The sequence below is a fragment of the Harpia harpyja genome, chromosome Z (genome assembly GCF_026419915.1).
Source record: "Harpia harpyja isolate bHarHar1 chromosome Z, bHarHar1 primary haplotype, whole genome shotgun sequence".
NCBI classification, from domain to species: domain Eukaryota; kingdom Metazoa; phylum Chordata; class Aves; order Accipitriformes; family Accipitridae; genus Harpia; species Harpia harpyja.
Window position 1 is genome coordinate 23140407 of NC_068969.1, and position 21808 is coordinate 23162214.

The window sequence follows — 21808 nt, forward strand, 5'->3', positions numbered from 1 at the left end:
GTAGATCAGTTATATAATGCCAGACAAGAATACGCTTGCCTGTGCAGTGGATTTCCGAATATGAAAAAGCAGCTGATTGCTTATAGATAGGCTGCTAGTAGTACAACAGCTTTTACTGTCTGGCCATGAGAAGTGCAATCATATTTATTCTCCCTTGTGACTCATATAACTGTATTTAGTCACCACTTAAAAGGTAATACCTTTTGTTTAAAAAAAAAAAAGGGAAAAAAAACCTTGTGCACCCACTCTAAATACAGGAGTCCCTACATACATAAAGGTGGCAAAACTTATTCTTGTGACCAGCATATTGATCACACAAGCAATATTGCTTGTAGGTCAGATGGTCACAGAATTGACAGCAGTCACTTCAAAGTAGTGTTCAGCAGCAGAGCGCCATGGAAGTTTTGGCATAGCGTGTGATTTTGCTGCAATACCATGTGGTGCTAGCTGGAACAATCTGATTTTTAAAAAGATTGTACTCCTCCTCTTGTGCTTAATCTTCCAGCACAAATAATGAAAATGCCACACCCTCCTGGCCCATGAGCTTGTCCCTTTTGTAGGTGGGAAACGTAATGAGAATGCAGTGTTGTCCGCTCCCAATAGCAAAGGCCTTCATTAAACAGCTGGGATTCCTCTGCAGCATGTAAAAACCATGGTGAGAACACAGATGTACAGAAGCTTGTGGGAAGGCTTGAAGTTTTACATATTGCTAAAGACTCTTCATTTTGGCACACACTCAGGTTCGCTCAGTGATGGGTAGCATACTGTGGTATATTTAATAGGCAGAAAACTTTACTACATTGACAGTGTAGGCTAGACCCAAGTTTTTTACTTTGCTGAAACATGTCATTCATAGACGTCTTCCTGGGTGCCTACCAGATGATTAGCCTTAGTTCTGCAGGACTTACGTTTTAAAACTCCATTTCTCCTCCCGAATTGGGAATCCAGCCTCTGCACTCCTGCTGCTGCGTACAGCTCACACTGGTGAGGACTCTGGTGCCCAAGGGTGAGGTTCTTGGATCTCAGTCAGCCAGCCCGCGTGGTTTGTCTCTTGGCACAGGAACAAAGCCAGGGCTCATCCTGCCTCCGAAGCTCCCTGGTGCAGTGCTTCCAGCAGTGTCCGTTCCCTAACCCACCACATCCCGGTGCTTGCAAATGTTACTCATGCTCACAATGTTGGACTGCAGCATTAAAGTGTTAAATGATTTATAAGATCTTAACATGAAATTTATTTGTAATTTCTCTTACTAATGCTTGCTTTCAATTCTTCCCCTTCTTTCTTTTCCGGCAGATTACCATTGAATTGGATAATGCTGAGGTTTTAATTTTATTTATTTTCTACAGTGTTGTTTCTATGGTGTTTGTTTTATGAGTAGCCCTGTGATCTGTCCTGTTGTCTCTTCAGCATTGAGCTTTCTGATTTGTATGCCTGTGTCAGTGAAGTAGTTGAGTTTTTTCAGTCTGCCGTGTGTCTACACTGGGAATAGTTATCATAACTAATTCCGTATGTCATTACTTGGAATATTAGTCCAAAAGCAGTTACAATTTCTGGCAGCCTACAATCATCTGGTGCCATAGTAGATCCCACGAAGCTTAGGACCAGCCCTGAGCGCCTTTGGAGGATCAACAGCCGCAAGCACCATTAAAACGTCAGCATTTAGCACTCAGCTGCGATTACCGCGCCATTGGTGAGCAGGCTCTTTCGGCAAAACTAAATACTGAGGTTTAATGGCGTTCACGCAAGCTGGAAGAACCTGCCAAAAGCCAGCTGGGGAAGACCCTGAATGAGGTGTCTCCACTTGCTGACTAGTGAGAGCCATTACTCCCATCCCAGGGCACGGCGCAGCTGGGTGCCGGCGGCACTGCGGAGGGCTGGGTCCTTCCGCAGAAACTGCTGCTGGCTTTACCGAAAAAGGTGACAGTCGTGCAATTCATCAAAGCATCTCGCTGTCCTTCCTCTTGCTTCTTAGGCTTGGTACGTAAAGCCACGTAACACGTTTGGATGTGTTGTGAAAGCAGTGTGGTGTTAACCCTATGAAAATTACTGACTTCGGAAGCTATTTCTGTGCGAAAAGCTTCCTACCATCAAAAACGTGCCTTCAGTTGGCAGTGCGACAGCCCAGGCTGTGTTTATGCTGCGTGTAGCTGTTTTACAGGCGGAAAAGCCGTATTTGAGTGAGAACTTTCAGACTAACTGAAATTAAGCTTTCTAAGGACTTTTAAAAGCGGTGTGTCTGGTTCGGGCACCAGCACCCAGGGTGGAGGGAGGGAGCTGAGCTGTCTCTGCTGCTGCAACTTCCTCATCCAGCTCAAAAAAACCCACGTGTGGGCGCTAAATTTGAGATTCCTTTTGCATAAATGTATAATACTGAGAAAGTGATTGACTGGCACCTTATTTTACTGAAATACCAGGAAAAAAAGAAATATTTTCCTCTCTGTGCTTTGTTTCCTGCGTTCTCTCCCAAGCCAACCTTTTCTTTGGAACAAAATTCAACCACTTAAAACGCTTAAAATGTTACTGCTCTTTATTCAGCAGAGTAGATAATGAAATTTGCCATAAATTTCTTTCTGTAGAACTTGTTAATTTTGATGTTGATCAGCTGAATTCACTGGGTAAACTTCATTCTGAAAACCAAATAATATTTGGGGACCTTGCCTGTTGAAATGCATTTGAAATGCAAACTGTTTGTCACAAAAGTAGACCAAAAAGTGTACACATGGCCCAGGGCTGGGTTGGAGGGTCTTTTCTGTTCAGCAAGGCTTTTAGGGGAGGGAAGAAGCAGAATTCCTCACCAGAACAAACCAGAGCTGTGGCTTTTTTTTGGTTTAACCTAGCCTCTGGTTGGGATGCTCAGGCCCCTGCTGTGCTACAGGTCGGTGCTGTCACCGTCATCCCGACGCGCGCTGGGGTCCCCTCTCCAGGCTGGAGCAGAAGGTCCAGCCAGGGTCTGAGGTACCTTTCCTAAGAAAAAATTCACAAGTCTCTCCCATCATCAGTTTCAGCTTTAATGAAAAGCTCTTTATCAGAAAATCCTCATCTAGGGCTGCTTGGAGTATTCACCCTTCTGTTTGTCAGGGGAAATTTTCTCCTCTTAGCATGCCCTTCCCCTTAACGTGCGCAGAAGATAGCTGACGGGTAGGGTGGATGCAGAGAGCGAGAGTCTGATTTTTGGTCTGAAGGACAGCATTTTCACATGGCACAAGTCCATTTACTGCGCTGCTGTCACCTCTGACCTGTGCTGTGCTAGTATGAGACATCTCGGGTGCATCTCCAAGCTTCACACCAAACTTCAGTATTACGTAGTTACAGAGGTGCTGTGATGTCTAACCTCTGGGGTATTTTCTCTTTCTCTTTTTTACAAACCAAGATTTTTTTCCCCACTCTTACCTGAGGAGTATGCACCAGCAGTGTGCTCTGATTTTGAGAAGTTAAGCTGTAGCACATGAATGTTTCTGTCAGGCGCTAGACCCCTTAGATTATGTGGCGCTACGCCTTTGCAGAATAGCACATATATATATATATATATATATATATATATAATTTTATCTTGGAGAAACTTCAGACAGAAACTTGAATTGTTTAATTGCAAATTAAGTCATAACATGAAACTCTTTCCCCTTCAGTTTCTGGCTGTAATGTGCTGTCTTTGCCTGCAATAAATCAGCCAGAGCATCAGAGCAATTTAGGATTTGGTCTGGAGGCTGCAAAGGAGGAACTTGATTGCTCTTCGATGGAGCAAATGCGTGCACAGAGCAGGTGTGTTTATAACCATCAGCAACAAGCACTGGCTGCTTATAGAAAGGGATTCGGATGGGGCTTGAAACACTGACAAGTCTCAAAGGAAGTCCTGGGGTTTCCTGAGTTTTTTTTCCCCCTTGTCAACCCTGGAAACTGTAAACATTTTGGGCAAAGAATACCGAAATCTCCATTATTAGTAAAATTATTAACTTCCTTTTCCGTCAAACTATGCACAACTTAATTTTTCTGATGAGCTGAAATGCTCCTTATTCCCTCAGGGTAAAACTCTGTTAAACTGTCTCATGATTTCATAGTATGTATGTGATTGTATACATAGGTTGATTTATATATCTTAGTTGCTTACTGCAAGGTAATTTCAGTGAGCGGTGGGTCCAAATGATAAAAGATACTGAAAACGCCGGGAGGTCCGTGCATTTGTTACTGGAAGTCGTGATAGAAAATCAACGTTCCAGTCCACCTTAACGTTTTTGCAAGTGAAGAAAGGGAGTGCCCTTTTAAGTGGGTGAATAATGCTGGAATTCACCTCGATGGTAGGAAATCCCCGCAGAATAGGAAGGATGGTGAGGGCTGCGACCCGAGCGCAAGGTCAGCAGCACCCTTGCAAACGCCTGGCTGCGCCCTTGGGGTTGCTGCACGCTCTGCAGCGCTGGAGAAGGGTTGTGGAAACGAAGGGGAGGGGTAGGACGCTTTAACGCCGCCGGCCTACTTCACCTTTCTGCTGGGGATTTATCTGGAATTCCCTTTTTGCTGGAAAGGAGGGACAGGAAGAAACTGTAGTTTTTCCAAAGAGAAGCGGTGTAGTGTGGTGTTTGTTTTCAACATCTCTTACTATAGTCTGAGGAGCGTGACCTGGTCTGGCAGAAATATGGGGAGAGCGTCTTTAAGCTCTTGTAGATGTTTTTTTTTTGAACTCTGCAGCATCCGCTGTTGTGGCAGGATTCGCGTAAAAGGTTTTTCTTCTGGGGACAGAAATTAGGATGAGAGTCATCTTACAGTATTTCCAAAACATCCAGGTGCCTGTAAACTTGTAAAAGCACACAGACCTTTGGGATAGGGGCTGCGTAAGACTGGTACTAAAATAAAGAGCAGAAAAAGTATCTTGAAGGATGGATGAAAAGCACAATTTGTTTTGGTAGAAAACCAAAACCATCGGAAGCTGTAAACCATTTTACACCTTATTTGCACCTCACTTGCAACACGGTTGTGTTGGTTTTCTCCTGACCTTGGGGAGTTTTGTGCTCAGAGTTTGTCTTTTGGTTTGCAGCAGGGCTCCTGTTTCTCTGGCCCCATGGGCTCTCCCAGAGCATCAGGCGGGCGTTAGGAGCTGAAGGGGTCTGACGCGAGCTGACGAGCTAAATATAAATAGCGTGGTCTTAACATTGGCTCTGTGCAGGTGTCTCAAGTAATAAAGTAGAAACCTCCAAGGCAGGGCACTGGTGTGTTGTCTATAAAAGCCCTTGGGCTGAGCCTCCCTTGATCGACTCCTTACTGGGCTGGAACTGCTGGAATCCTGTTCTTGATGGAGCTGTTGACTATGCTGGTCTCTTGGAGGAGAGGTTCACACAACAGTGATAACTCAACCCCAGCTGTAATTAGGCACAACAGCTTAATTTACTTTTAATTCAATCCTCAACCCACTAAAAAGTCCAGGCATGATACAAATACAGATTTTATGGTGTTTCACAACCCAAGTTGAGATGGTGAGCTCCACCGTGGGTTCCCTGTGGTCCAGGACGGCTCAGGCAGCACAGCTCCCTCCCTGCTGAGGCATTTCTGTTTGCGACGTGACATTCCCGTCCGCTCTCCCCAGTCCGGACAGGTCTTTGGGGACACTGTGGCCCAGTTTCCACCTGCAGCGTGAGTCGCGGGCACTAAAACGCATACGTCCTAGAGAAACACGTTAATATTTTATGGACTCAGGAGGAGAGAAGTGTTAGTGCTGACCTGCAGGTGGCATGCTCAGGATGCTGAATGTGGCTGGGAGATGTCCTAGTTTTATTCCCCCCCCCCAACACCCCCCCTTCCCAGCCACATTGCAGTGAGCTGCTCCGCTGGGCACCTGCCAACATTCAGGCAGCAGTTACATAAGAACAGCTTTTTTTTCCTGGAATTTGGGCCCGCTGCTGATGTGTGACCTTCAGCAGTAATTGCCAATAAACGCGGTGGAGATGTTTACAGTCACCGCAGGCTGCGCAGGGGCTGCCGGCCCCTGAGCCGGTAGCTGCCCTGCCTGTGGGGCTGTTGCGGCTTCCCGTGACCGCTGGTCCCATACCACTGAATCTGTGTTTTATTTTTCAGGGTGAGGAGGGGGTGCTCTCCTGCTTCCCACCACCCCGGGAGGGCTGGGGCAGGGGCCAGCAAACACTGAAACGACCAAATCCAGCAAACCTCTATAAGCACCTGGAGTTTCCCATGTAATTATTTAGTCCTTTTTAGGATTTGAGGTTAAATAATTGAATTAAGTAAAACCCCGGGTTTTTTCTGTTATTGGGGTTTTTCTGTTTTTATTCAGTAATGATACTTTACGCAGCTGATAAAACGGTATCCAGCAAAATACACCTGCAGACCCACTCAATATAGTTCTGGGGGTTTTTTTTTTTTCACCTCTTCACTTTGGTCTTGAGGTTTCAAGTAGGTAAAAAGGGAACTGAAAATCCTGGTTCAAAGGGGTTGACTGAATTAACCTTCTCAATGCTCTTTATCAATGACAAATTAAAACTACAATGGCTGAATAAAGTGCAAAATACGTGCTATTTTATGCATCTTCTGATTGCAGTTGGAAAATGTTTTAACCTCTTAAGTGCTGGAGAGATGCACTAACAAATTATTTTCTTTGTAGAGAGAGCTTCCTCCACAGTCATTTCTCTTGTGTATTTTGCACTTAGACAGTGCTTCACTTGTTATGTCTCAAGCAGAGGAAATGCAGGCGCTCATAAATTTTTGTGGGCTGCCTTATATTTTTTTTCCTTCAGAAATCCTGCAATCTTTGGACTGTTTTTATTGCACGAACTGGAATTGGTGAGCTCTTTGGAAAAGGAGACTGGAACATTTCTTATAGTTACTTGTGACAAAAAAAAAACCAAACAGTTATACCATCTTACCAGTTAATTAAAACTGCTAATGTAAAATGTGGAGTGAAGATAGTTCTTACTATAGTCAGTTATTGTAAAAGACCTGCAAGATTGAGGATTTAGAGAAGCAAATGATTGCACTCTCATTGAAGGTCAGTGGCATATCGGAGACTGAGGTCTCTAACTCCAGGAAAGCCCCAGCCCAAGTAAAACATGCTTTCTCAACTGAAAACTCTGGAAAATGAGGGAAGGCATTCCTGTAGGCAGATCTCGGTGACCTTTCAGTGCAGGCGCTGACAGCCCTTATGCCAAATTTGCCACCTCATCGTCTGGCAGCATGCAAAGTCTCAGCAAATTCACTGAGATAAGGCTGGGGGGGGAGTGTTTAGCCACGTCCCCAGTCTGGGTGTGCGCTGCAGTGGCAAGGCGAGGGGGTGTGAGGCGTGCGGTTGCTGCTCCATCACACGCCGGTGGGAGCCAGGGAACTGCCTCTGCCCCCCATAAATCCTACATGTCTTCTGCAAGGGCTGGGAGAGCTGCACGGCTCGGAGGACCCGTGCCAGGACAAGGTGCTGCTCCATATCTCCCGCTGCCTCTGAATTTATGCAGGTGTGAGATACTCCATCACTAAAAATACACTGCTTGGCAAATTTGACGCAGGTCTGTTAGAACAGTAAACTATAATGTGGGATGTTTGTCAAAGTAGTTCAGTGCTCTTGGTTCCCAATTATTTCCCTCTGCCCTGAAACTTATCCATAGCAAGTCAAATGTATCTTTGACAAACACCTACATATCATCTGCAGAGGCTAGAAATTTCCTATCCAAATTTTTTTCTCAGTTCTACAAGGTAACAGTATTGGCCTTACAAAGGAGACTTGGCAAGCAGGTAACCTACGTGGAGTTTTCTGGTATTACTGAAGAGTTATGAAGGACAGCAGCATAATTTGTGCTCTAGTCTGTTGTCATGAATCAGACTAGGTGGTGCTTTTGCTGTGTGTCTTTCAAGAACTATACCGAATGTATTTCAAGCAGAAAAGAGGAGAAATTCAGAAAAGGGAGGAAAAAGTGGAAGGGGACTTCCAGGACTCTATCTAAATGGCCAGTCCCACTGCAACTCCAGCTGATATGGGAAATGGTAATGCAAGAGCCGAGGCGGAGGGCAGTGGTTTCAGAATGTATATCTGAGATCGTCACTCTAGTTCTTTGCATCTAGATATACAACCTAGCTATAAAGCTTAACGTGGTATTTGGCTGACTGACTCTGTAGTTGTGTTTTTCCCCTTTTTATTTCCTTCTCTAAGCCAAATCTCTCCCCCTGCCACCCTGATAATTAGATGCCATATGCATGGAGTTGGGTCAGTTCCTGAATTCACAGATTTCAGGACCAGAAGGGACCGCTCGGTAATTTAACCCGACTTCCTGCACAGCACAGGGCATCTCATTTTTCTCCATTGCTTCTCTACTGAGCCAAATCAATTCAGTGTGACTATAAGGTCTTCAAAAAGCTCAGTGTTGATCTTGAAGACCTCCCAGGGCAGGTGTCAGTTTACTTTTGCCTTGCACCAGCTAGTCACCTTCCTATCCGATTTCAAGGGATGTTTGGAAAAAGACCTAAAGGGGATGCATGGTAGTTTGGAAAATGGCATCAGACTGGGGAAGTTAAGCAGTCCGAGGTTTGTCACCTCTCAATCCAAACTTTGAACTCGGAGGTGGCCTGAAGCGGAGGAGGTTTGTGCTTGTAATTGTGCTGGTTTGTCTGTTATTTTGTCAAAATTCCAAAGTTTGCTGAGGCTGAAGAGAAAAGGATCGGGTTTTTGAAAGTGTTCATATGTGTGTGGTCACACAAACATGCAGGTTTTTCTGATAAGATTATTTTCCACCCATTTTTAACATTACAATATGAGATGTTTTCCATCCTGTTTTGCTGAAGCCACTATCTGGAGAAGACCCAGCCTATGCGAACTGGAGTCTCCACCTGCCTTTAAATGCATTTCAAGCCTTTTCGGCGCTCAGTGTTCTGGATGTTTACTACACAGTTGAGTTGGAAAAAAAACTTGAGAAGAGCAATCCTGAGGCTTGAAACCTGAATGAAAGTCTTTCTGCATTTCCTCAAACGATTTCCACTTTTTTATCCACAGTGCTAGTTTGAATTTTCTATGAAAGACAGGATTAGGTAACTTTCATCTTGATTGTTATTTTGAAAGCAAATGAAAATAAAACTTTCATACCTTCCTCAAAACCATAAAGGAAAAGGAGCGAAACCCCTTCCATATCTCATAAGTTGAGATATAATGAGTTCACACCTGAGCTGTCACTTGCTTTGGTGGTTTTTGAGGTGGATACATCCACTGTTGAGTCAGAAGAAGACCGTTCTGGGAAACGCATGTAGTCTGTGTTGGGGAAATGGATGCTAGAAGCATTACGGTCACCAACAGGTCAAGGTTTATCTGCCAGCTTTGTGGGAATGGAAACTTCAAAGGAAGAGGGGGTTTTGCGCAGCAAGTTGAAAGGAACTTTTGCTACTGCTAGCAAAAAGGAAAAACGTTGTACTGTTCTCTGACCCTGCCACCCACGACATGCCAGTTTGACAGCTGGCCACGGTGTCCATGGCACTCGGTATTCCGCAAACTTGGCCCTGGCCCCCAAACCATCACTTTTCTTCTAGGTGGAGAGCAGAGGTATATGGAGGCACAAGAAAACTAGCAAAATTACTACTTCTGTCTACTCTCCCACCCTATTCAATCCTTCTTGTAAAGCATAAGCTGATACTTTGCTGTTGCAGTACAGAGGATAGTGCAAACTGCAGCACGGTAACTACAGCTTTAACCCATTTTGACTCAAAGAATATCAATTTCAGTATTTGGAGTTTATATTCTTACTGAAAGATTGCTGAAGGCCGTGCTTACTTGGAATGATCCATCCAAGCATTGCCAAGGGCAGTAGCTTTTGCTTGCAGATGAGTTTGCGGGGCTGGTTCTAACATGCTGATCTATTTATACATGCTGTCTGCACTCAAGTGGGAAGGCATAGGAATTTGCTAGCTAGAATATGTACTTTTTCCTTCCCCAATTAAGTTGGAAAGATCAAACTAATTTCCTGCTGATTCTTCGTCTGTGCTGGTTTTCAGCCCCAAAAGGTACACGTATGTTTCATTAATTTGGGGTCATGGTATAAGCCCGGGAGTAAGAACGCTTTCATTCAGAATCCAAAGTCCAGGACGTTACCTTGTGGCAGTCACGTCCACTTGACCTGCCAGCTTCAATCTCCCCTTCCCTGGAAGGAAGGTACCTGATTTCCTTTACAGGGGAATATGCACAATTTCCTTACTGCTGTTGACCACTTAAGAAAGGAGGAATTTTTTGCTTTGCTCTGAAGCAAGTTGTGCAGACGGTGTCTGCAATCAGAACAATGTGCCCAGACTCCCTAATGACTTGATATGGCGTTCCCAGTGTCCAGCCTAGGAGCAGCAAGGGTGTACAAAGCGGGCTGTGCAGGAACTCTGTGTTCCTCTGCATAAATGAGGTTCTTCCTGTTAACTTTTGATCCTCTGGCTCAAATGCTCCCTGCTTCAATTTGACCAGGAGAGAAATGGTTTCCATGCTTGCGAAGTTTCCAAGAGTGGTGACAATGCAAGGAAACTGCGTACCAAAGGCCACATGAATTAGCCAGGAGGAAAGTCCATTAGGAGAAGAACAGAGAACAGTTCTTCCTGGCCAAGGAGCCCCTGCCCACGGAGCACCACCGGGGAAGCGCTCGCTCCTCTGGCTCCTTCCTGGGAAGCGGAGTCTCTCCGTATTTCAACTTCTGGATCCCATGTCCTTCCTCTCCCTTTGCTGTGCATTTCCTAGGCTGCAGCAGATATTAGGTTAAAATACCACTGTTGCTCTCCCAGCCGATGCTTGATTTGTCTGTCTAGTTTGTGTGCCCTAGGCAGACGTGGATGATGAGTGGCTGACTTAAATTGGTCTCACTGTATCGTCTTATTTCTTAGTGTCTGTTCCTGAGAAGTTAAATCAATTTAGCCACAATTAAGTAGGCAGTTTCATTTGAATGTTTAGGTCTCTGTTGTATGTCTAAGCTCTACTAGGTAAAAGTTGCTCGTCTTCATGTGTTTCAATGTGGTGATCAGCATTTTAAATTTGAAAAGCCATCACCGTTAAGCCTCTTATTTCATTGCTCGTGTTTGGTGCTGTATCACATATCTTTTATCTCACGAAAAGTATGTTTATAGATGAGAACCCACTGAAAGCATTATTTTTTAAACTAACATTGTAAGGCTGCTGCCTTTCTGTGACATGCAGCCCTGGCTTCCTCCCTCCTCCTCCTCCTCCTCCTCCCCGCTGGGGATGGGTGTGCTGCCTTCAGCCTCTGCGAGTTGCAGATCCCGGGTGCGCGGTCCGAGCAGGCTGCCCAAAAGTGCATTTCTGCGTTGCAGGCCTGTGTGCACCTGCAACTAAAGCTTTTTGTTTGTGCCTCTGTGTTCATGCAAAGTAGTTTGGGATGTTCAAAGGATACCTGCTAAATTTTCAAAATGTAGCCCTTTTAGGAGCATGGTGGGTGGGTGGGAGGGTGTAAACAGTAATTATGGCTATAATTCATTTGTGATGATTCAACTGAAGTCAAGTGCTTTGCTAGCTCCCTTCCCCTAAGTGTTGACCACTAGATTTCTGTTGGGATGAAAGATTCTTGAAGAATGACTAATTTTTTTGCATTTTACTTTCAACTAGCTGCCGCAACCTCCAGAAACGGAAAGCTCTGTAGAGGTGTGTCACCCACCTATATTTGTACAACAGGCAAATATTGATGTTTTGAAGTAGTCCTGGTGGAGTGTCTTGTTGGTAAAAACCCTGTGAAATGTGTGTTTCTGCGTGGTGCTAGACAGTGAAAAATAAGTAGATTTGTTGAAGTGGTTTAATCCAATGCAGCATCAGCACGATAGTCTGAAAATATATAAAAGCATGTAAATCAGTCCCAAATCTATGTTCCTAGACAAAGTAAGGAACCCAAAGGACAAGCGTTTTAACCAATCCAAGGTAGTGCAGGTCTTTCAGCCATTTCCCTTTAGCTTTTAAGAGAGGCAGCGTTTGAAAAGTCTCCTCTCAAATCCTCCTGCATTAGCAAAGTGAGGCTTCATTTTGCTGGCTCCTAATATGGTCCTAATGTTGTCTCACATATTTAAAAACTTTGATAAGGAAATGGAGGTGTCAGAAGAAGTTAGTGGAAGCTTCATAATCCCAGAGCAGCTAGGTGTCTCCTTTAAAACGCCCTAGTGAAAAAGTTAACGGTCACTTCACATCTTCAAGGTTACTAGCTCTATGGTGAATTGGATATGTAGGCACATTTCCTTTATGGGATACCCCAGCATCAGTTCACATAAGATGGATTATTTGCTGAAATGAAGACATAAGAATTTATGAAATCTCAAATTCTTTTTAAATTAATGGAACATCCAGATGATGGCATTGGTAGGGTGTACAACTGGGTGCTGTATCAGTGCAAACCTAACTGAAACCACATGGAAGTCTAAATCTAGCACAGTGTTGATGTTCTGAGCTATATGAATATGAAGACTATATTTGAAATCATGAATGAAAAAGTGCAATTTGTGGTAGTTTAGGCCTTGTATTTGTAGTTTTTGTGGAATAGTGTTTAAATGTAAACTGAAAGTCTGAGTGGTCATAGAATGACTTTGAGATGTTTGGGAGATGGCTCCTGGTTTAAGATGGGTCCCTGTATAGAGCGGTTGTTCCTACACATTTTCAGAATGCTTTAAAGCAGCAAAACCTCAATGTACTTCAGGTTTACAAAGTGGAAGTTCTATTCCTGAAAATTTGCTTCCTTTAGATACTTAATATCTGAAATAAGAGAGATTTGATTTGGAAACGTGCAAGTGCCTAGAGACTTTGTTCAGTAAATCAGTGAAACCCCTCTGACGTCCGTGGCATTGGAATGGAAATTGCACAGGTTTTGTCGGAGGCCCTCCGCAGTCTCAAAAGAGCTTCATTGACCACAGTCAGATATAACGAAGTACCTACACTTCCACCAGAAGTGTGTGTATAGTGGGACGGGGTGTTTGTATGTGTGTGTGTATCTGTGTATATGTATGCATGGGCATGCATGGTTTGAGTTCTTAAAAACTCTTGTGTGTTACTGGTAACTGTAAAATTAGACAGACTATGTGTTTTCTTTAAATCCATGAGAAATGTGTTGGCATATGTGCATGCCATGGTGGTCTGCTGGAGGGTGGCAGAGCAGACTGGTTAAGTACTGCCAGAGCTAATTGAAGGCAGATGTTCTGTTTAGATAGCTTGTCAGTCAATCTTCCTCATCTGCCCCCTTGCTTTCAGCTGTGACTTCCCTTAATATTTTCCATGAGTGCAAAGTTGTTAGTGTGTCTTCAGTGTTGTTCTACTTTAAAATGAAATTTCTGCATGCACAGCAGGAGCTTGATCAAAGTCTACCACAGAGGCAACTGGAGGATCATAGAAGGGTATGTACAGCAGTCAAGCACGTTCAGAACTAATCCTCTATCTTTTCCTTTTAAACAGTGAAGCATAAGTCATGTAAGAAGCTTCTGTGGTTAACTGCTTGCTGTCGGGAAATGTAAAATTATCAGCCATGCTTACAAAATGGGGAGCTGGAGCACCTTCTCTTGTACTAAATGGAAGGGGCGAGTGCTTGGCTGCTCTGAATTAAACTTCAGATCCTGGTCTAGTCTGTTCACACTTTCAAAGCACTCGCCTTTGGTGATGATCGCACAATTATGAAGTGACATTTATCAGTGCTTGTGGAGTTTGCCTGCTTTGGCCACACCTTCCCCTTCGTAAACAGCCAAGCTGCAAAATCAACATTGTTAATACATTTCTCAATTTCTTCTGCTCTTGTAGCTGGGAACAGAATAGCAGCAACTTATAACTGCTTCACTCTTAGATATGATTAAAGATTCTCTGTTTTAAAGATTATAACAGGGTTTTGAGATCACTTAAACTGAGTTGTGTATTGCCTCTTGCTTTACTGATACGTGTACAATAGTGTTTGTATACTACTTACTGTTAGTTTACCTTGATGGTGAATGCAGATGAAACTGAATGCTGTTGGTTTTTTTTATCTAGGTAGCATATTTGATTTTTCTTATTGCCGCCAAACATCTGATATTTGTTTGCATACTGTACGCATCAAAGTGGTGCACAACAGTAACATGACGGTTAAAGAACTGTTCTGGAGCCAAGCATTGCAGCTGAATTAATTATAACATTTCTTAAATGCCACTTATTTTTTCTCCCCTTTACTTTGATCGCATACTCATATATTTGTTGGCTAACACAGTGGATTTGAATAATTTTGTAGGAAACAAAGTTTTTCTTCCCAGTTAGAATTCAAAATGCTAGTGGATGCTGATTGCCAAACCTTGGAAACCATGAATCAGCATGCTTTCAGACTAGAAACAACAAATGCTTGATAACGTGTTCCCTCTTGTGTTTTCTGGTTACTTCTCCCATTTTGGATACACTACTCCTATAGACAGCAGAGGGGCTGCAGGTCTGTCCTCAGAGCAGCAGCTCCCGGTGAGGTCTCTCCACTCACCCCAACTATTTTGACCATGGAATAGAAGTTGCCTTCTGCTCCGTGGTGGACCAGAAGGCAAGTCTAGAGACAGCTCCAGGAGCTTTAGTTACCCTCCTGAATTCAGGAGGAGGTGGAGTTTACTGAACGGTAGTTCTTGGGGTTGGATGTGTGGTGTTAGCTTTGTAGTAAGTAGTAGAAATTACCATTTTTAAATGCCAGTTGATATAACAACTGCCAGTTAGTTTAACAGAAGAGGAAAAAGGTAATGTGAGAACTCCATTGTAACTTGATTTTTGGCATAGGGCTTGCATGGGTATCAAGTTGCCTTTCTAATCAGTACACGTGTAGAAGGAAGATGTAGTTAAGGGGGTTTTTTGTCTGGCTTGGCCTTGTTCTGTCATGTAGCCTTCCTTACCTGCCAGACTGAGAACAGAAATATGGTTAAAGCACTACATCATGTACTAAACACTCTCATGTTGCTGTCAGTCAGAGTAGTTCCTCTGGGATAAGAATTTGCTTGAGCTTTTCAACTGAGTCTCTTGCCTCTCCTACATGTTCACTATTTGGCCCAAGCGGTGATAGGAAGCGTATGCCCCTTGGAAAAGTGCTCATCATCTTCTACTGTTGCTTCCAAAGTAACTTGCCTTTTTTTTCTTTTTTGGGGGACTTTGGAAGCAGCTGGTTGGCAAGCTCTCTTTGTGTTTATTTTACATCTTGTCTCCCTGCTGCTTCCCCCGTCCCCATCTGATTCTGTAAAATGCAGCTCCTGGGCTGCAGCTTTCACACTAATAATCTATAGGAACAATTTTTAATCTGCTAAATTGTAGTGACAAGAAGCAGAGAGTGGGAGCCCTGATATTAGCACCAGCCTTGCAGGGAGGGCAGTGATCCCTGACCAGCTGCAGGCAGGTGTTGGGCTTCTCTGTTTGGAAGTCACGTCTGAAATTTGGTAAAGGACTGTTAATTTCCAGACAGGTTTTTGTCTTGCCAGTGCATTGGGGTATAAGGATTTCACTAAGCTACCTTTTGTTACTGCCAACTTTGTATCAAAAGCAGCTTGACTGTGGCAGTGCTGGAGTTTTGTATGAGGCAATTAATGCACATTTACATTGTTCCTTTTATTTATTTGTGTTTAAAGGGCCTCTTGTGAAAGTTTAAAAAGTAAGGTTTCACTTGCATGACAGCTAATGTTACTAAACCTTGTAGTTAATGACATTTTGAATCTATAGTCAGGCAACTAATTTCATTTGAAGTGCAACTGAAAATCAGTGTCAAGCACTTGTTTTGTGAATGGAGATGAAGATAATTTAGTTCATCCTGACAGATTTTTAATATGACATTATTCTTGGCTAGATGGATATTTTTTTTGTTTGTTTTGTTTTGTTTTTTGGAATCCCCAGAAAACCCTCTTCCTCCCCTCTCTCAAACACTGTCTCAGGCTGGTACTGCTGTCACCACAGCACGCCGCCGTTAGCAGAGCAGTAGCTCCCAGGTAAAACAATCACCCATTTTCCTTTTTGCACAAAGACCTTGTAAAAATCTGTTAATCCAACTGCGGTGTTTGCATGTCTGCCCGTTGCTGGCAGCGCCGCCAGCTTTTGGATGGCTCTCTGAATTCCTGTAAAGACTTAAGTGGGAGCAGCGCAGGGTCCACAGGTTAACGTTCAACCTGGGAGGTGTTTTGGTCTCCTCTGGCCTCCCCTGACAGCCACGGTGCGTGCTCCGCGGGGATGTGCCAGCAGCTCCCCGGGCTGCGGGACCGGGATGCCGGGGTTATCTGAGGACCGGTGCCCCGCGGTGTCCGCAGGCTCATGTGCTGGGATGCTGACTGCTGGCGTGACCGGGCGGCTTGGGCGGCTGCCAGCGGGGACACAGGGAACAAAGAGCTGGGATGCAGCAGGGGATCGCTCGGGTTTCCGCTCGCGCGGCTGACAGCGTTAGATCGCATCACTGGCTGATGGAGGGGAGGCAAGAGAGCGTCCCTGTAACGTTGGTGAAATGGCAAAATAGGTTTGAGAAGATGGGGTTGCTCGCTCGCAAAGCCATTTCTAATGTTACTCCTTCTCTAATCCTCCTCTTCATTTTGTGTTGGTGCCGTACAGATGCAAGTTTTTTACATTTAAGATTGAGACAATAGATCTTAATTAAAAAAAAAAATCTTTGAGAATAAAATCTGTCTAGAAAGCTTTACACAAAAACTGAACTGTAGCTGTTTCTGGTGCTGGGAACCTGTAATCTTATTTAAGCCCCATGAGACCCCCCCCCCTCCCGGTGTCCCAGCCTGCCCAAGCACACTGGGAGATGCTCAGTGGATTTTTCCAAATCTCCAGGGTTTCGGTTTCCCCTCCCTCACTACGAGTAGGCTAACGATAACATCAGTCCCCTTGCTGCTGAATATTAGTAGTTTGTTTATTCATTAAGCTCACATCATGATTTCATTATCCTCTTTGAATCAAGGGTGAGGCACTCAGGCAAGTTTTGGTCAACCGTTACTATGGCAATGTGAGACCGGCGGGACGGCGCGAGAGCCTCACCACCTTCGGCAATGGCCCCTTGTCTGCCGGAGGCACCAGCAAAGCCGGGGCAGGAGGTAGGACCTGCTCCCGCTCATCAGCAGTTCGTGTGATCTGCCCTGCCAGATGCTGTGTGTCTGTGTCTGCCTGACAAATCCATACCTTACAGGGGAAACAGGGGTTTTTTTCCCCCTACTGTTCTGTTCTATGATATCCCCCAAAAGAAGAAGCTATCCATATGGATGGGGAAGAAGTCCTGCTTGCAGGTCACTCCTGGCTTTAGAAACTCCAACGCATTTTAACTCTCCTTGGGGGATTCTGCTTTAGGCTGAGTGGAGCACCGCTCTCCTGTCTCTAATCGTGTCAACTGCTTTTTCCTCATGCGGCTGAGAGCACTGTTCTTTTTATCCTGAGTGCATTTGAGAAAGTACTTTAAATTGAGCAGCCAGAGCTTTCTATACTTTCCAGAGACTGTCTTGGGTTGGCTTGAATTTTGTGACTTTGCTTTGAATGGATGTACTTAGAAAACCTGGTCAATTTAATATTTGCAATAATACTTTGGAGATGTGCTCATAAGGGTGTCAGATTATTAACCATATCTGAAACAAAAACATTTCATTGTATTACAGAGAGATTGCAGGGTAGGATGAGCAAAAATTCGGTTTGAAGTCAGTTATAAAGTGCAGTTTATTTAATTTGAGACCATTGCTAAAAAAGTCAGTAATGTCAAGCATGTTTTGTCAAAACAGAGTTCAGTGGGTTTTGCCTCTTCAAAATAAAGACAGTGGGTAATCCTGTTGAAAGGAGGCCTGATCAGAAACAAACAAACAAAAAACCCCAAAAAACCCTATTTCCCACGTATTTTCTGAAGTTGATATGTATTTCATTAGTCCTTGTGTTGTGCTGCCTGCTGCCATACTCTTCTACTTTCTAGAGCCTTTTGCTTTAGTCCTCGTTCTTCCTGCCACTTCCACAAACTCTTGCTTGCTTCTCTTGTTTGGTCTGTTTATCCATGAAGTTCACGGTTCTGTAATTGCACGGAACCGTAGTGTTGGCTTTGCCATCCTCTGGAATTTGTTTTGCCTTTTCTCCATCCGCTGGCTGGTCCCGTAGAGCCTTTACCTCTCTTTGTATCCCTGAATCCACACTGTTTGCAGAATCCTTTTCCAATACAGCAGCCATCTCTCCATTTTCTGCTGCTAATGAGGGCAGCAGTGACAATAACCATTTCCCATTGCCAGCCCAGGCTGTCCTCCCTCAGGACACCACCTCCTGCAGACTCGCACATGTTAAAGCGATGTTAAATACCCATCTTATAACATGCCCGATCTGTGCTTTAAGTTACAAACTCTTCCTTGCAGAAATGCTAGGAGCTGAGTTCATCACTGTTAATAAACGTGTGCGCACCGTTCAGGATAGGTTAATAATTTAAACCAGACGAGAGGTGCCATCACCGTAGGGCAGCGGCGTTTGAATCTCAGCCTGTTTCTTGTGATCGCCTTTATAGGAGGAAGCTCTGGATCGAGTTCAATGAGCCGAGGTGAGATGAGTTTGGCAGATGTCCAGTGTCATCTGGATAAAGAAGGTGCATCCAACCTGGTCATAGATCTCATCATGAATGCCACCAGTGACAGAGTCTTCCATGAGAGCATCCTGCTAGCCATTGCCCTTCTGGAAGGTGGGAACACTACAATACAGGTAGGGAGATGGAAAACTTCAAGCTTATAACTAAAACATGTTGGCAAGGGAAATGTTTTTATGAAATCCAGGAAACTTGAGGAGGTTAAGGAGATGGGAGGGGAAATGACTAAATGATCTTTGACTTGTAATTAAGAAAAATATCAGTGTCTACCATGCAAAAGTTAACTTATTAAGTGTTTGCATGGGCACTAGGTCATTGAGGTATTTCCCAGGGCAATATAGAGGAATGTATAACAAAACAGCCTTGTAGTGTGAGTTAATGTGACTACTTCTATGAGTAAGTTCAAGCAACTGCAACATGCTCAGAGACTTTTACAACTAGTTGTTAGATTTCAGACTGGAATTTAAAATAACAGTAAACTCCAGACCACCACAGTCCTCCTGTGATCTTGCTGTCCTTCGTTTCTGTGTTTTAAATAAGGATTTTGTTTCCCTAAAGGAGAATTGTGCCTGGTATAGATTTTAATGAACGTAACACCAACTAGCTTGTACGGTATTCTTCCAAACAGAAAGTAAAACCTTATTACGGCAAAATATGCCTACAAAGATTATTGAATACGTTACATTTTATTCTTTTGACTTTGCGTGTGTTCTGTTTGCAAACAGTCTCTTTCTGTCTTGGACAATGGGCTTTATGTGTAGCTATTCCAGAGAGTGTTACCCCTTTCCTACCCTGCTGCAATGTGTTTCACACATCTGAACAAAACAATTGGTGATTTGTTTAAGGCGGCAAATTTTGCAGATTGTTCCTTTCACTCGGAGAAATGATACATCCAAATGTTTGATATACATACAGATTTAGGCTTATAATTTGATGCCATTTGTGCTGCATCCTAATTAGGAACATTTATTTAGGTACTTAAAGATAAAACATGCTAGCATTTTCAGAAGAGCTTGGGCAAAGAGAACTAAAAAAATCTTGTATGTGTGGCACACTGTTCCCAGTATAGTGTTACCACTCCCCAGTCTTTTATTTTTCTACCCTGAAAACCAAACTACCGAAAGACGCAGTCTGTCTCTGGTATGGCTGCCGCAGCAGAGAGCCACCGCACTTTACAGCGTTACCCTTAACTAGACCTCCGTGGCAACTTCTGGGAGAAATGTTTGACCAGACTGAGGGCAGCACTCCACGTTGTGCTTAGTCGAACCTCAGTATGGGCTGTTGCCAAAACGGCCCGTCCTGTTCTGGTCAGCTCTGCTGGTCCCCTCTTCGTACGGCTCGTGCAGCTGAGCGGTGAGTTGAATTAAGTGGCTGATCTGATGGAAAACCAGCCTGCCAGTGAAAACGGATTTGGTCCCATGGAAGTGGCTGGCTCAAACCTGACCAGAGATGTGCTAAAGAACAGCTGTATCGTCTGGGCAGCAGTGTGTGGTAAGATTTGATTAAGTGTAACGTGGGGCTGAATCCTGGCTAGTTATAATTGGTCATTATGGTTAAAACATGCACTAGATCTATACAGCAGCACCTCCTGTGTTCATGCAAACTTCTCTTGAGAGGAGAGGGAACATTTTTGGCCTCCTTCATGCTGTCTCTGTAATCAGTACCCTCCTTTTTCCACTGTGTATATGCTCTAGAGTGAAGCTTTTTTGCAAAAGACAAAGTGGGAATTGAGCGTTTAAATGTCACCTTAAACTGCAATGACAGGATTCACATTCCTTGGGGAGAGTCACTCCTTTAAATTTCCTGCTCTTCTCCAATGTAAAGGAAGCTGAGCTTTTATCTTCCCAGCTCTCAGGGAGCCTCAGGTAACCTCACACTGTCATGCTGGAAGGAAAAACAAATTCTGCACCAGCATGATGTGGAGAAATCCTCTGCTTGTGCTGGAGCCCAGAACTAATGGACTGAGTCGAGTCACTTCCCGCTGTGTGCGAATCAGTGTTGGAAGCAGATTCCTGAGCTCATCTGGTCAAAACAAACAGGGAAATCTGCAATCAATCTCCAAAGACACCTTTTTTACCAAAAAGGGAGATTCTTTAGGTTGCATTTGCTGTCTATAACTGGGAGCCAGGAGTCTGTAAAATAACTATGCGGTTAGGAATGAGCTGCTGGCATAGGATGCTTGCAGCAAATGGTGCAATGCTTTCACATCCCGCCCGCCTTATGGTCCTGGCAGTTTCTGTTGCACTCTTGCCTTTATAAATGTTACTTCCGCAAACCAGTAACTATTTTCCGTCCTTTCCCACTCAGGAATAAGTGCTTTGTAGTTGTCTTTACCTTTAGAAAATGTTCTGGGCAGCCAGCAGTTACTCGGTGCGTGTGCGTGTATGTGCGCTAATGCAGCAGCGAAGGGCTGGGAGGGGGCTCTGGTGTAGGCTGCTTTAAAGTACAGAATGTTTTAGGAACCAAATGACTTGTGATGCCTACAGCTAATGCTGTAAGCTCTGAGGTCTTGGACACACCCAGGAGCTCTTACTCATGCATGCAAAGCACAGATGAGACTTTATTGAAAATAACCTATGGAGCAGTTGTAATGCAGGTATTGTGTGCTATAGCAATCCAGTGGCCTGATAGCAAAAGGAAAAAAAGGTGGTTTATCAGTGCACAAAGGTGTTCCCTGACTTACCTCTGTATTGGTTAATCTCCTGGTGCTAGGGAGTGAGTTTGCTGATGCCTTGCTTTACTTGCACTGGCTCTAGCGCAGTCAGCCCGTGGGGACTACTGCAGTGTCAGTCAAGAACAGCACATATTCAGCGCTCTGATCTTTCGGTAGTATTTTAGTCATGAAAGCCAAGTAAGTAAAACTTTAATGGAAGAAAACACCAACCACAAAGCTTAACTTCTGGGAGAACAGCTAGCTCCACGCTGGTGAATCAAAGCGAAGGTCCGTATCTCCCGGGGTAATTGCTGAACGGTGTCCAAGTTAAGCTGGCGTCCTGAGACGGTAAATTCACGTAACCAAGCTTTTCTTTCTTCACATTGAAAGAATAGCTTATCTGCTCCCCCAGAAAATACAGAAGGCCCTGGGTGCAGCCCAGCTGTTCAGGAGCACTGCCGTTACAGGAGAGCTGCATGGGGTACTCGCTAGTCTGCACAGCTTCAAGTCCAACAGGTTTTATAAAGCAGTCTTTCGCCACAGTACAGTAAAGATTTATTGAGTGCAGCAATGTGATGGTCTCCTACTTAGTAAGATTTCATTTTTACAAAATACACTGCAAAATTTGTCTGCTTAAGGAAACTAGATGCACTTAGGAAAATG

General features: G+C 44.1%; 1 protein-coding gene across 13 annotated transcripts in view; it reads left to right on the plus strand.

Annotated features, from left to right (window-relative positions):
- Positions 1 to 21808, plus strand: part of ITPR1 (inositol 1,4,5-trisphosphate receptor type 1) — a 185799-nt gene that overhangs the window by 103856 nt on the left and 60135 nt on the right. For 7 of the 13 annotated variants that reach the window (XM_052778069.1, XM_052778068.1, XM_052778072.1 and 4 more), the window contains 5 exons: positions 1292 to 1318; positions 11559 to 11594; positions 13271 to 13321; positions 16855 to 16987; positions 18418 to 18608. In XM_052778069.1, coding sequence (XP_052634029.1) covers positions 1292 to 1318; positions 11559 to 11594; positions 13271 to 13321; positions 16855 to 16987; positions 18418 to 18608 — 438 coding nt within the window. The remainder of the gene's footprint in view (positions 1 to 1291; positions 1319 to 11558; positions 11595 to 13270; positions 13322 to 16854; positions 16988 to 18417; positions 18609 to 21808) is intronic. The other 6 variants (XM_052778071.1, XM_052778080.1, XM_052778081.1 and 3 more) reach the window with 2 other exon arrangements.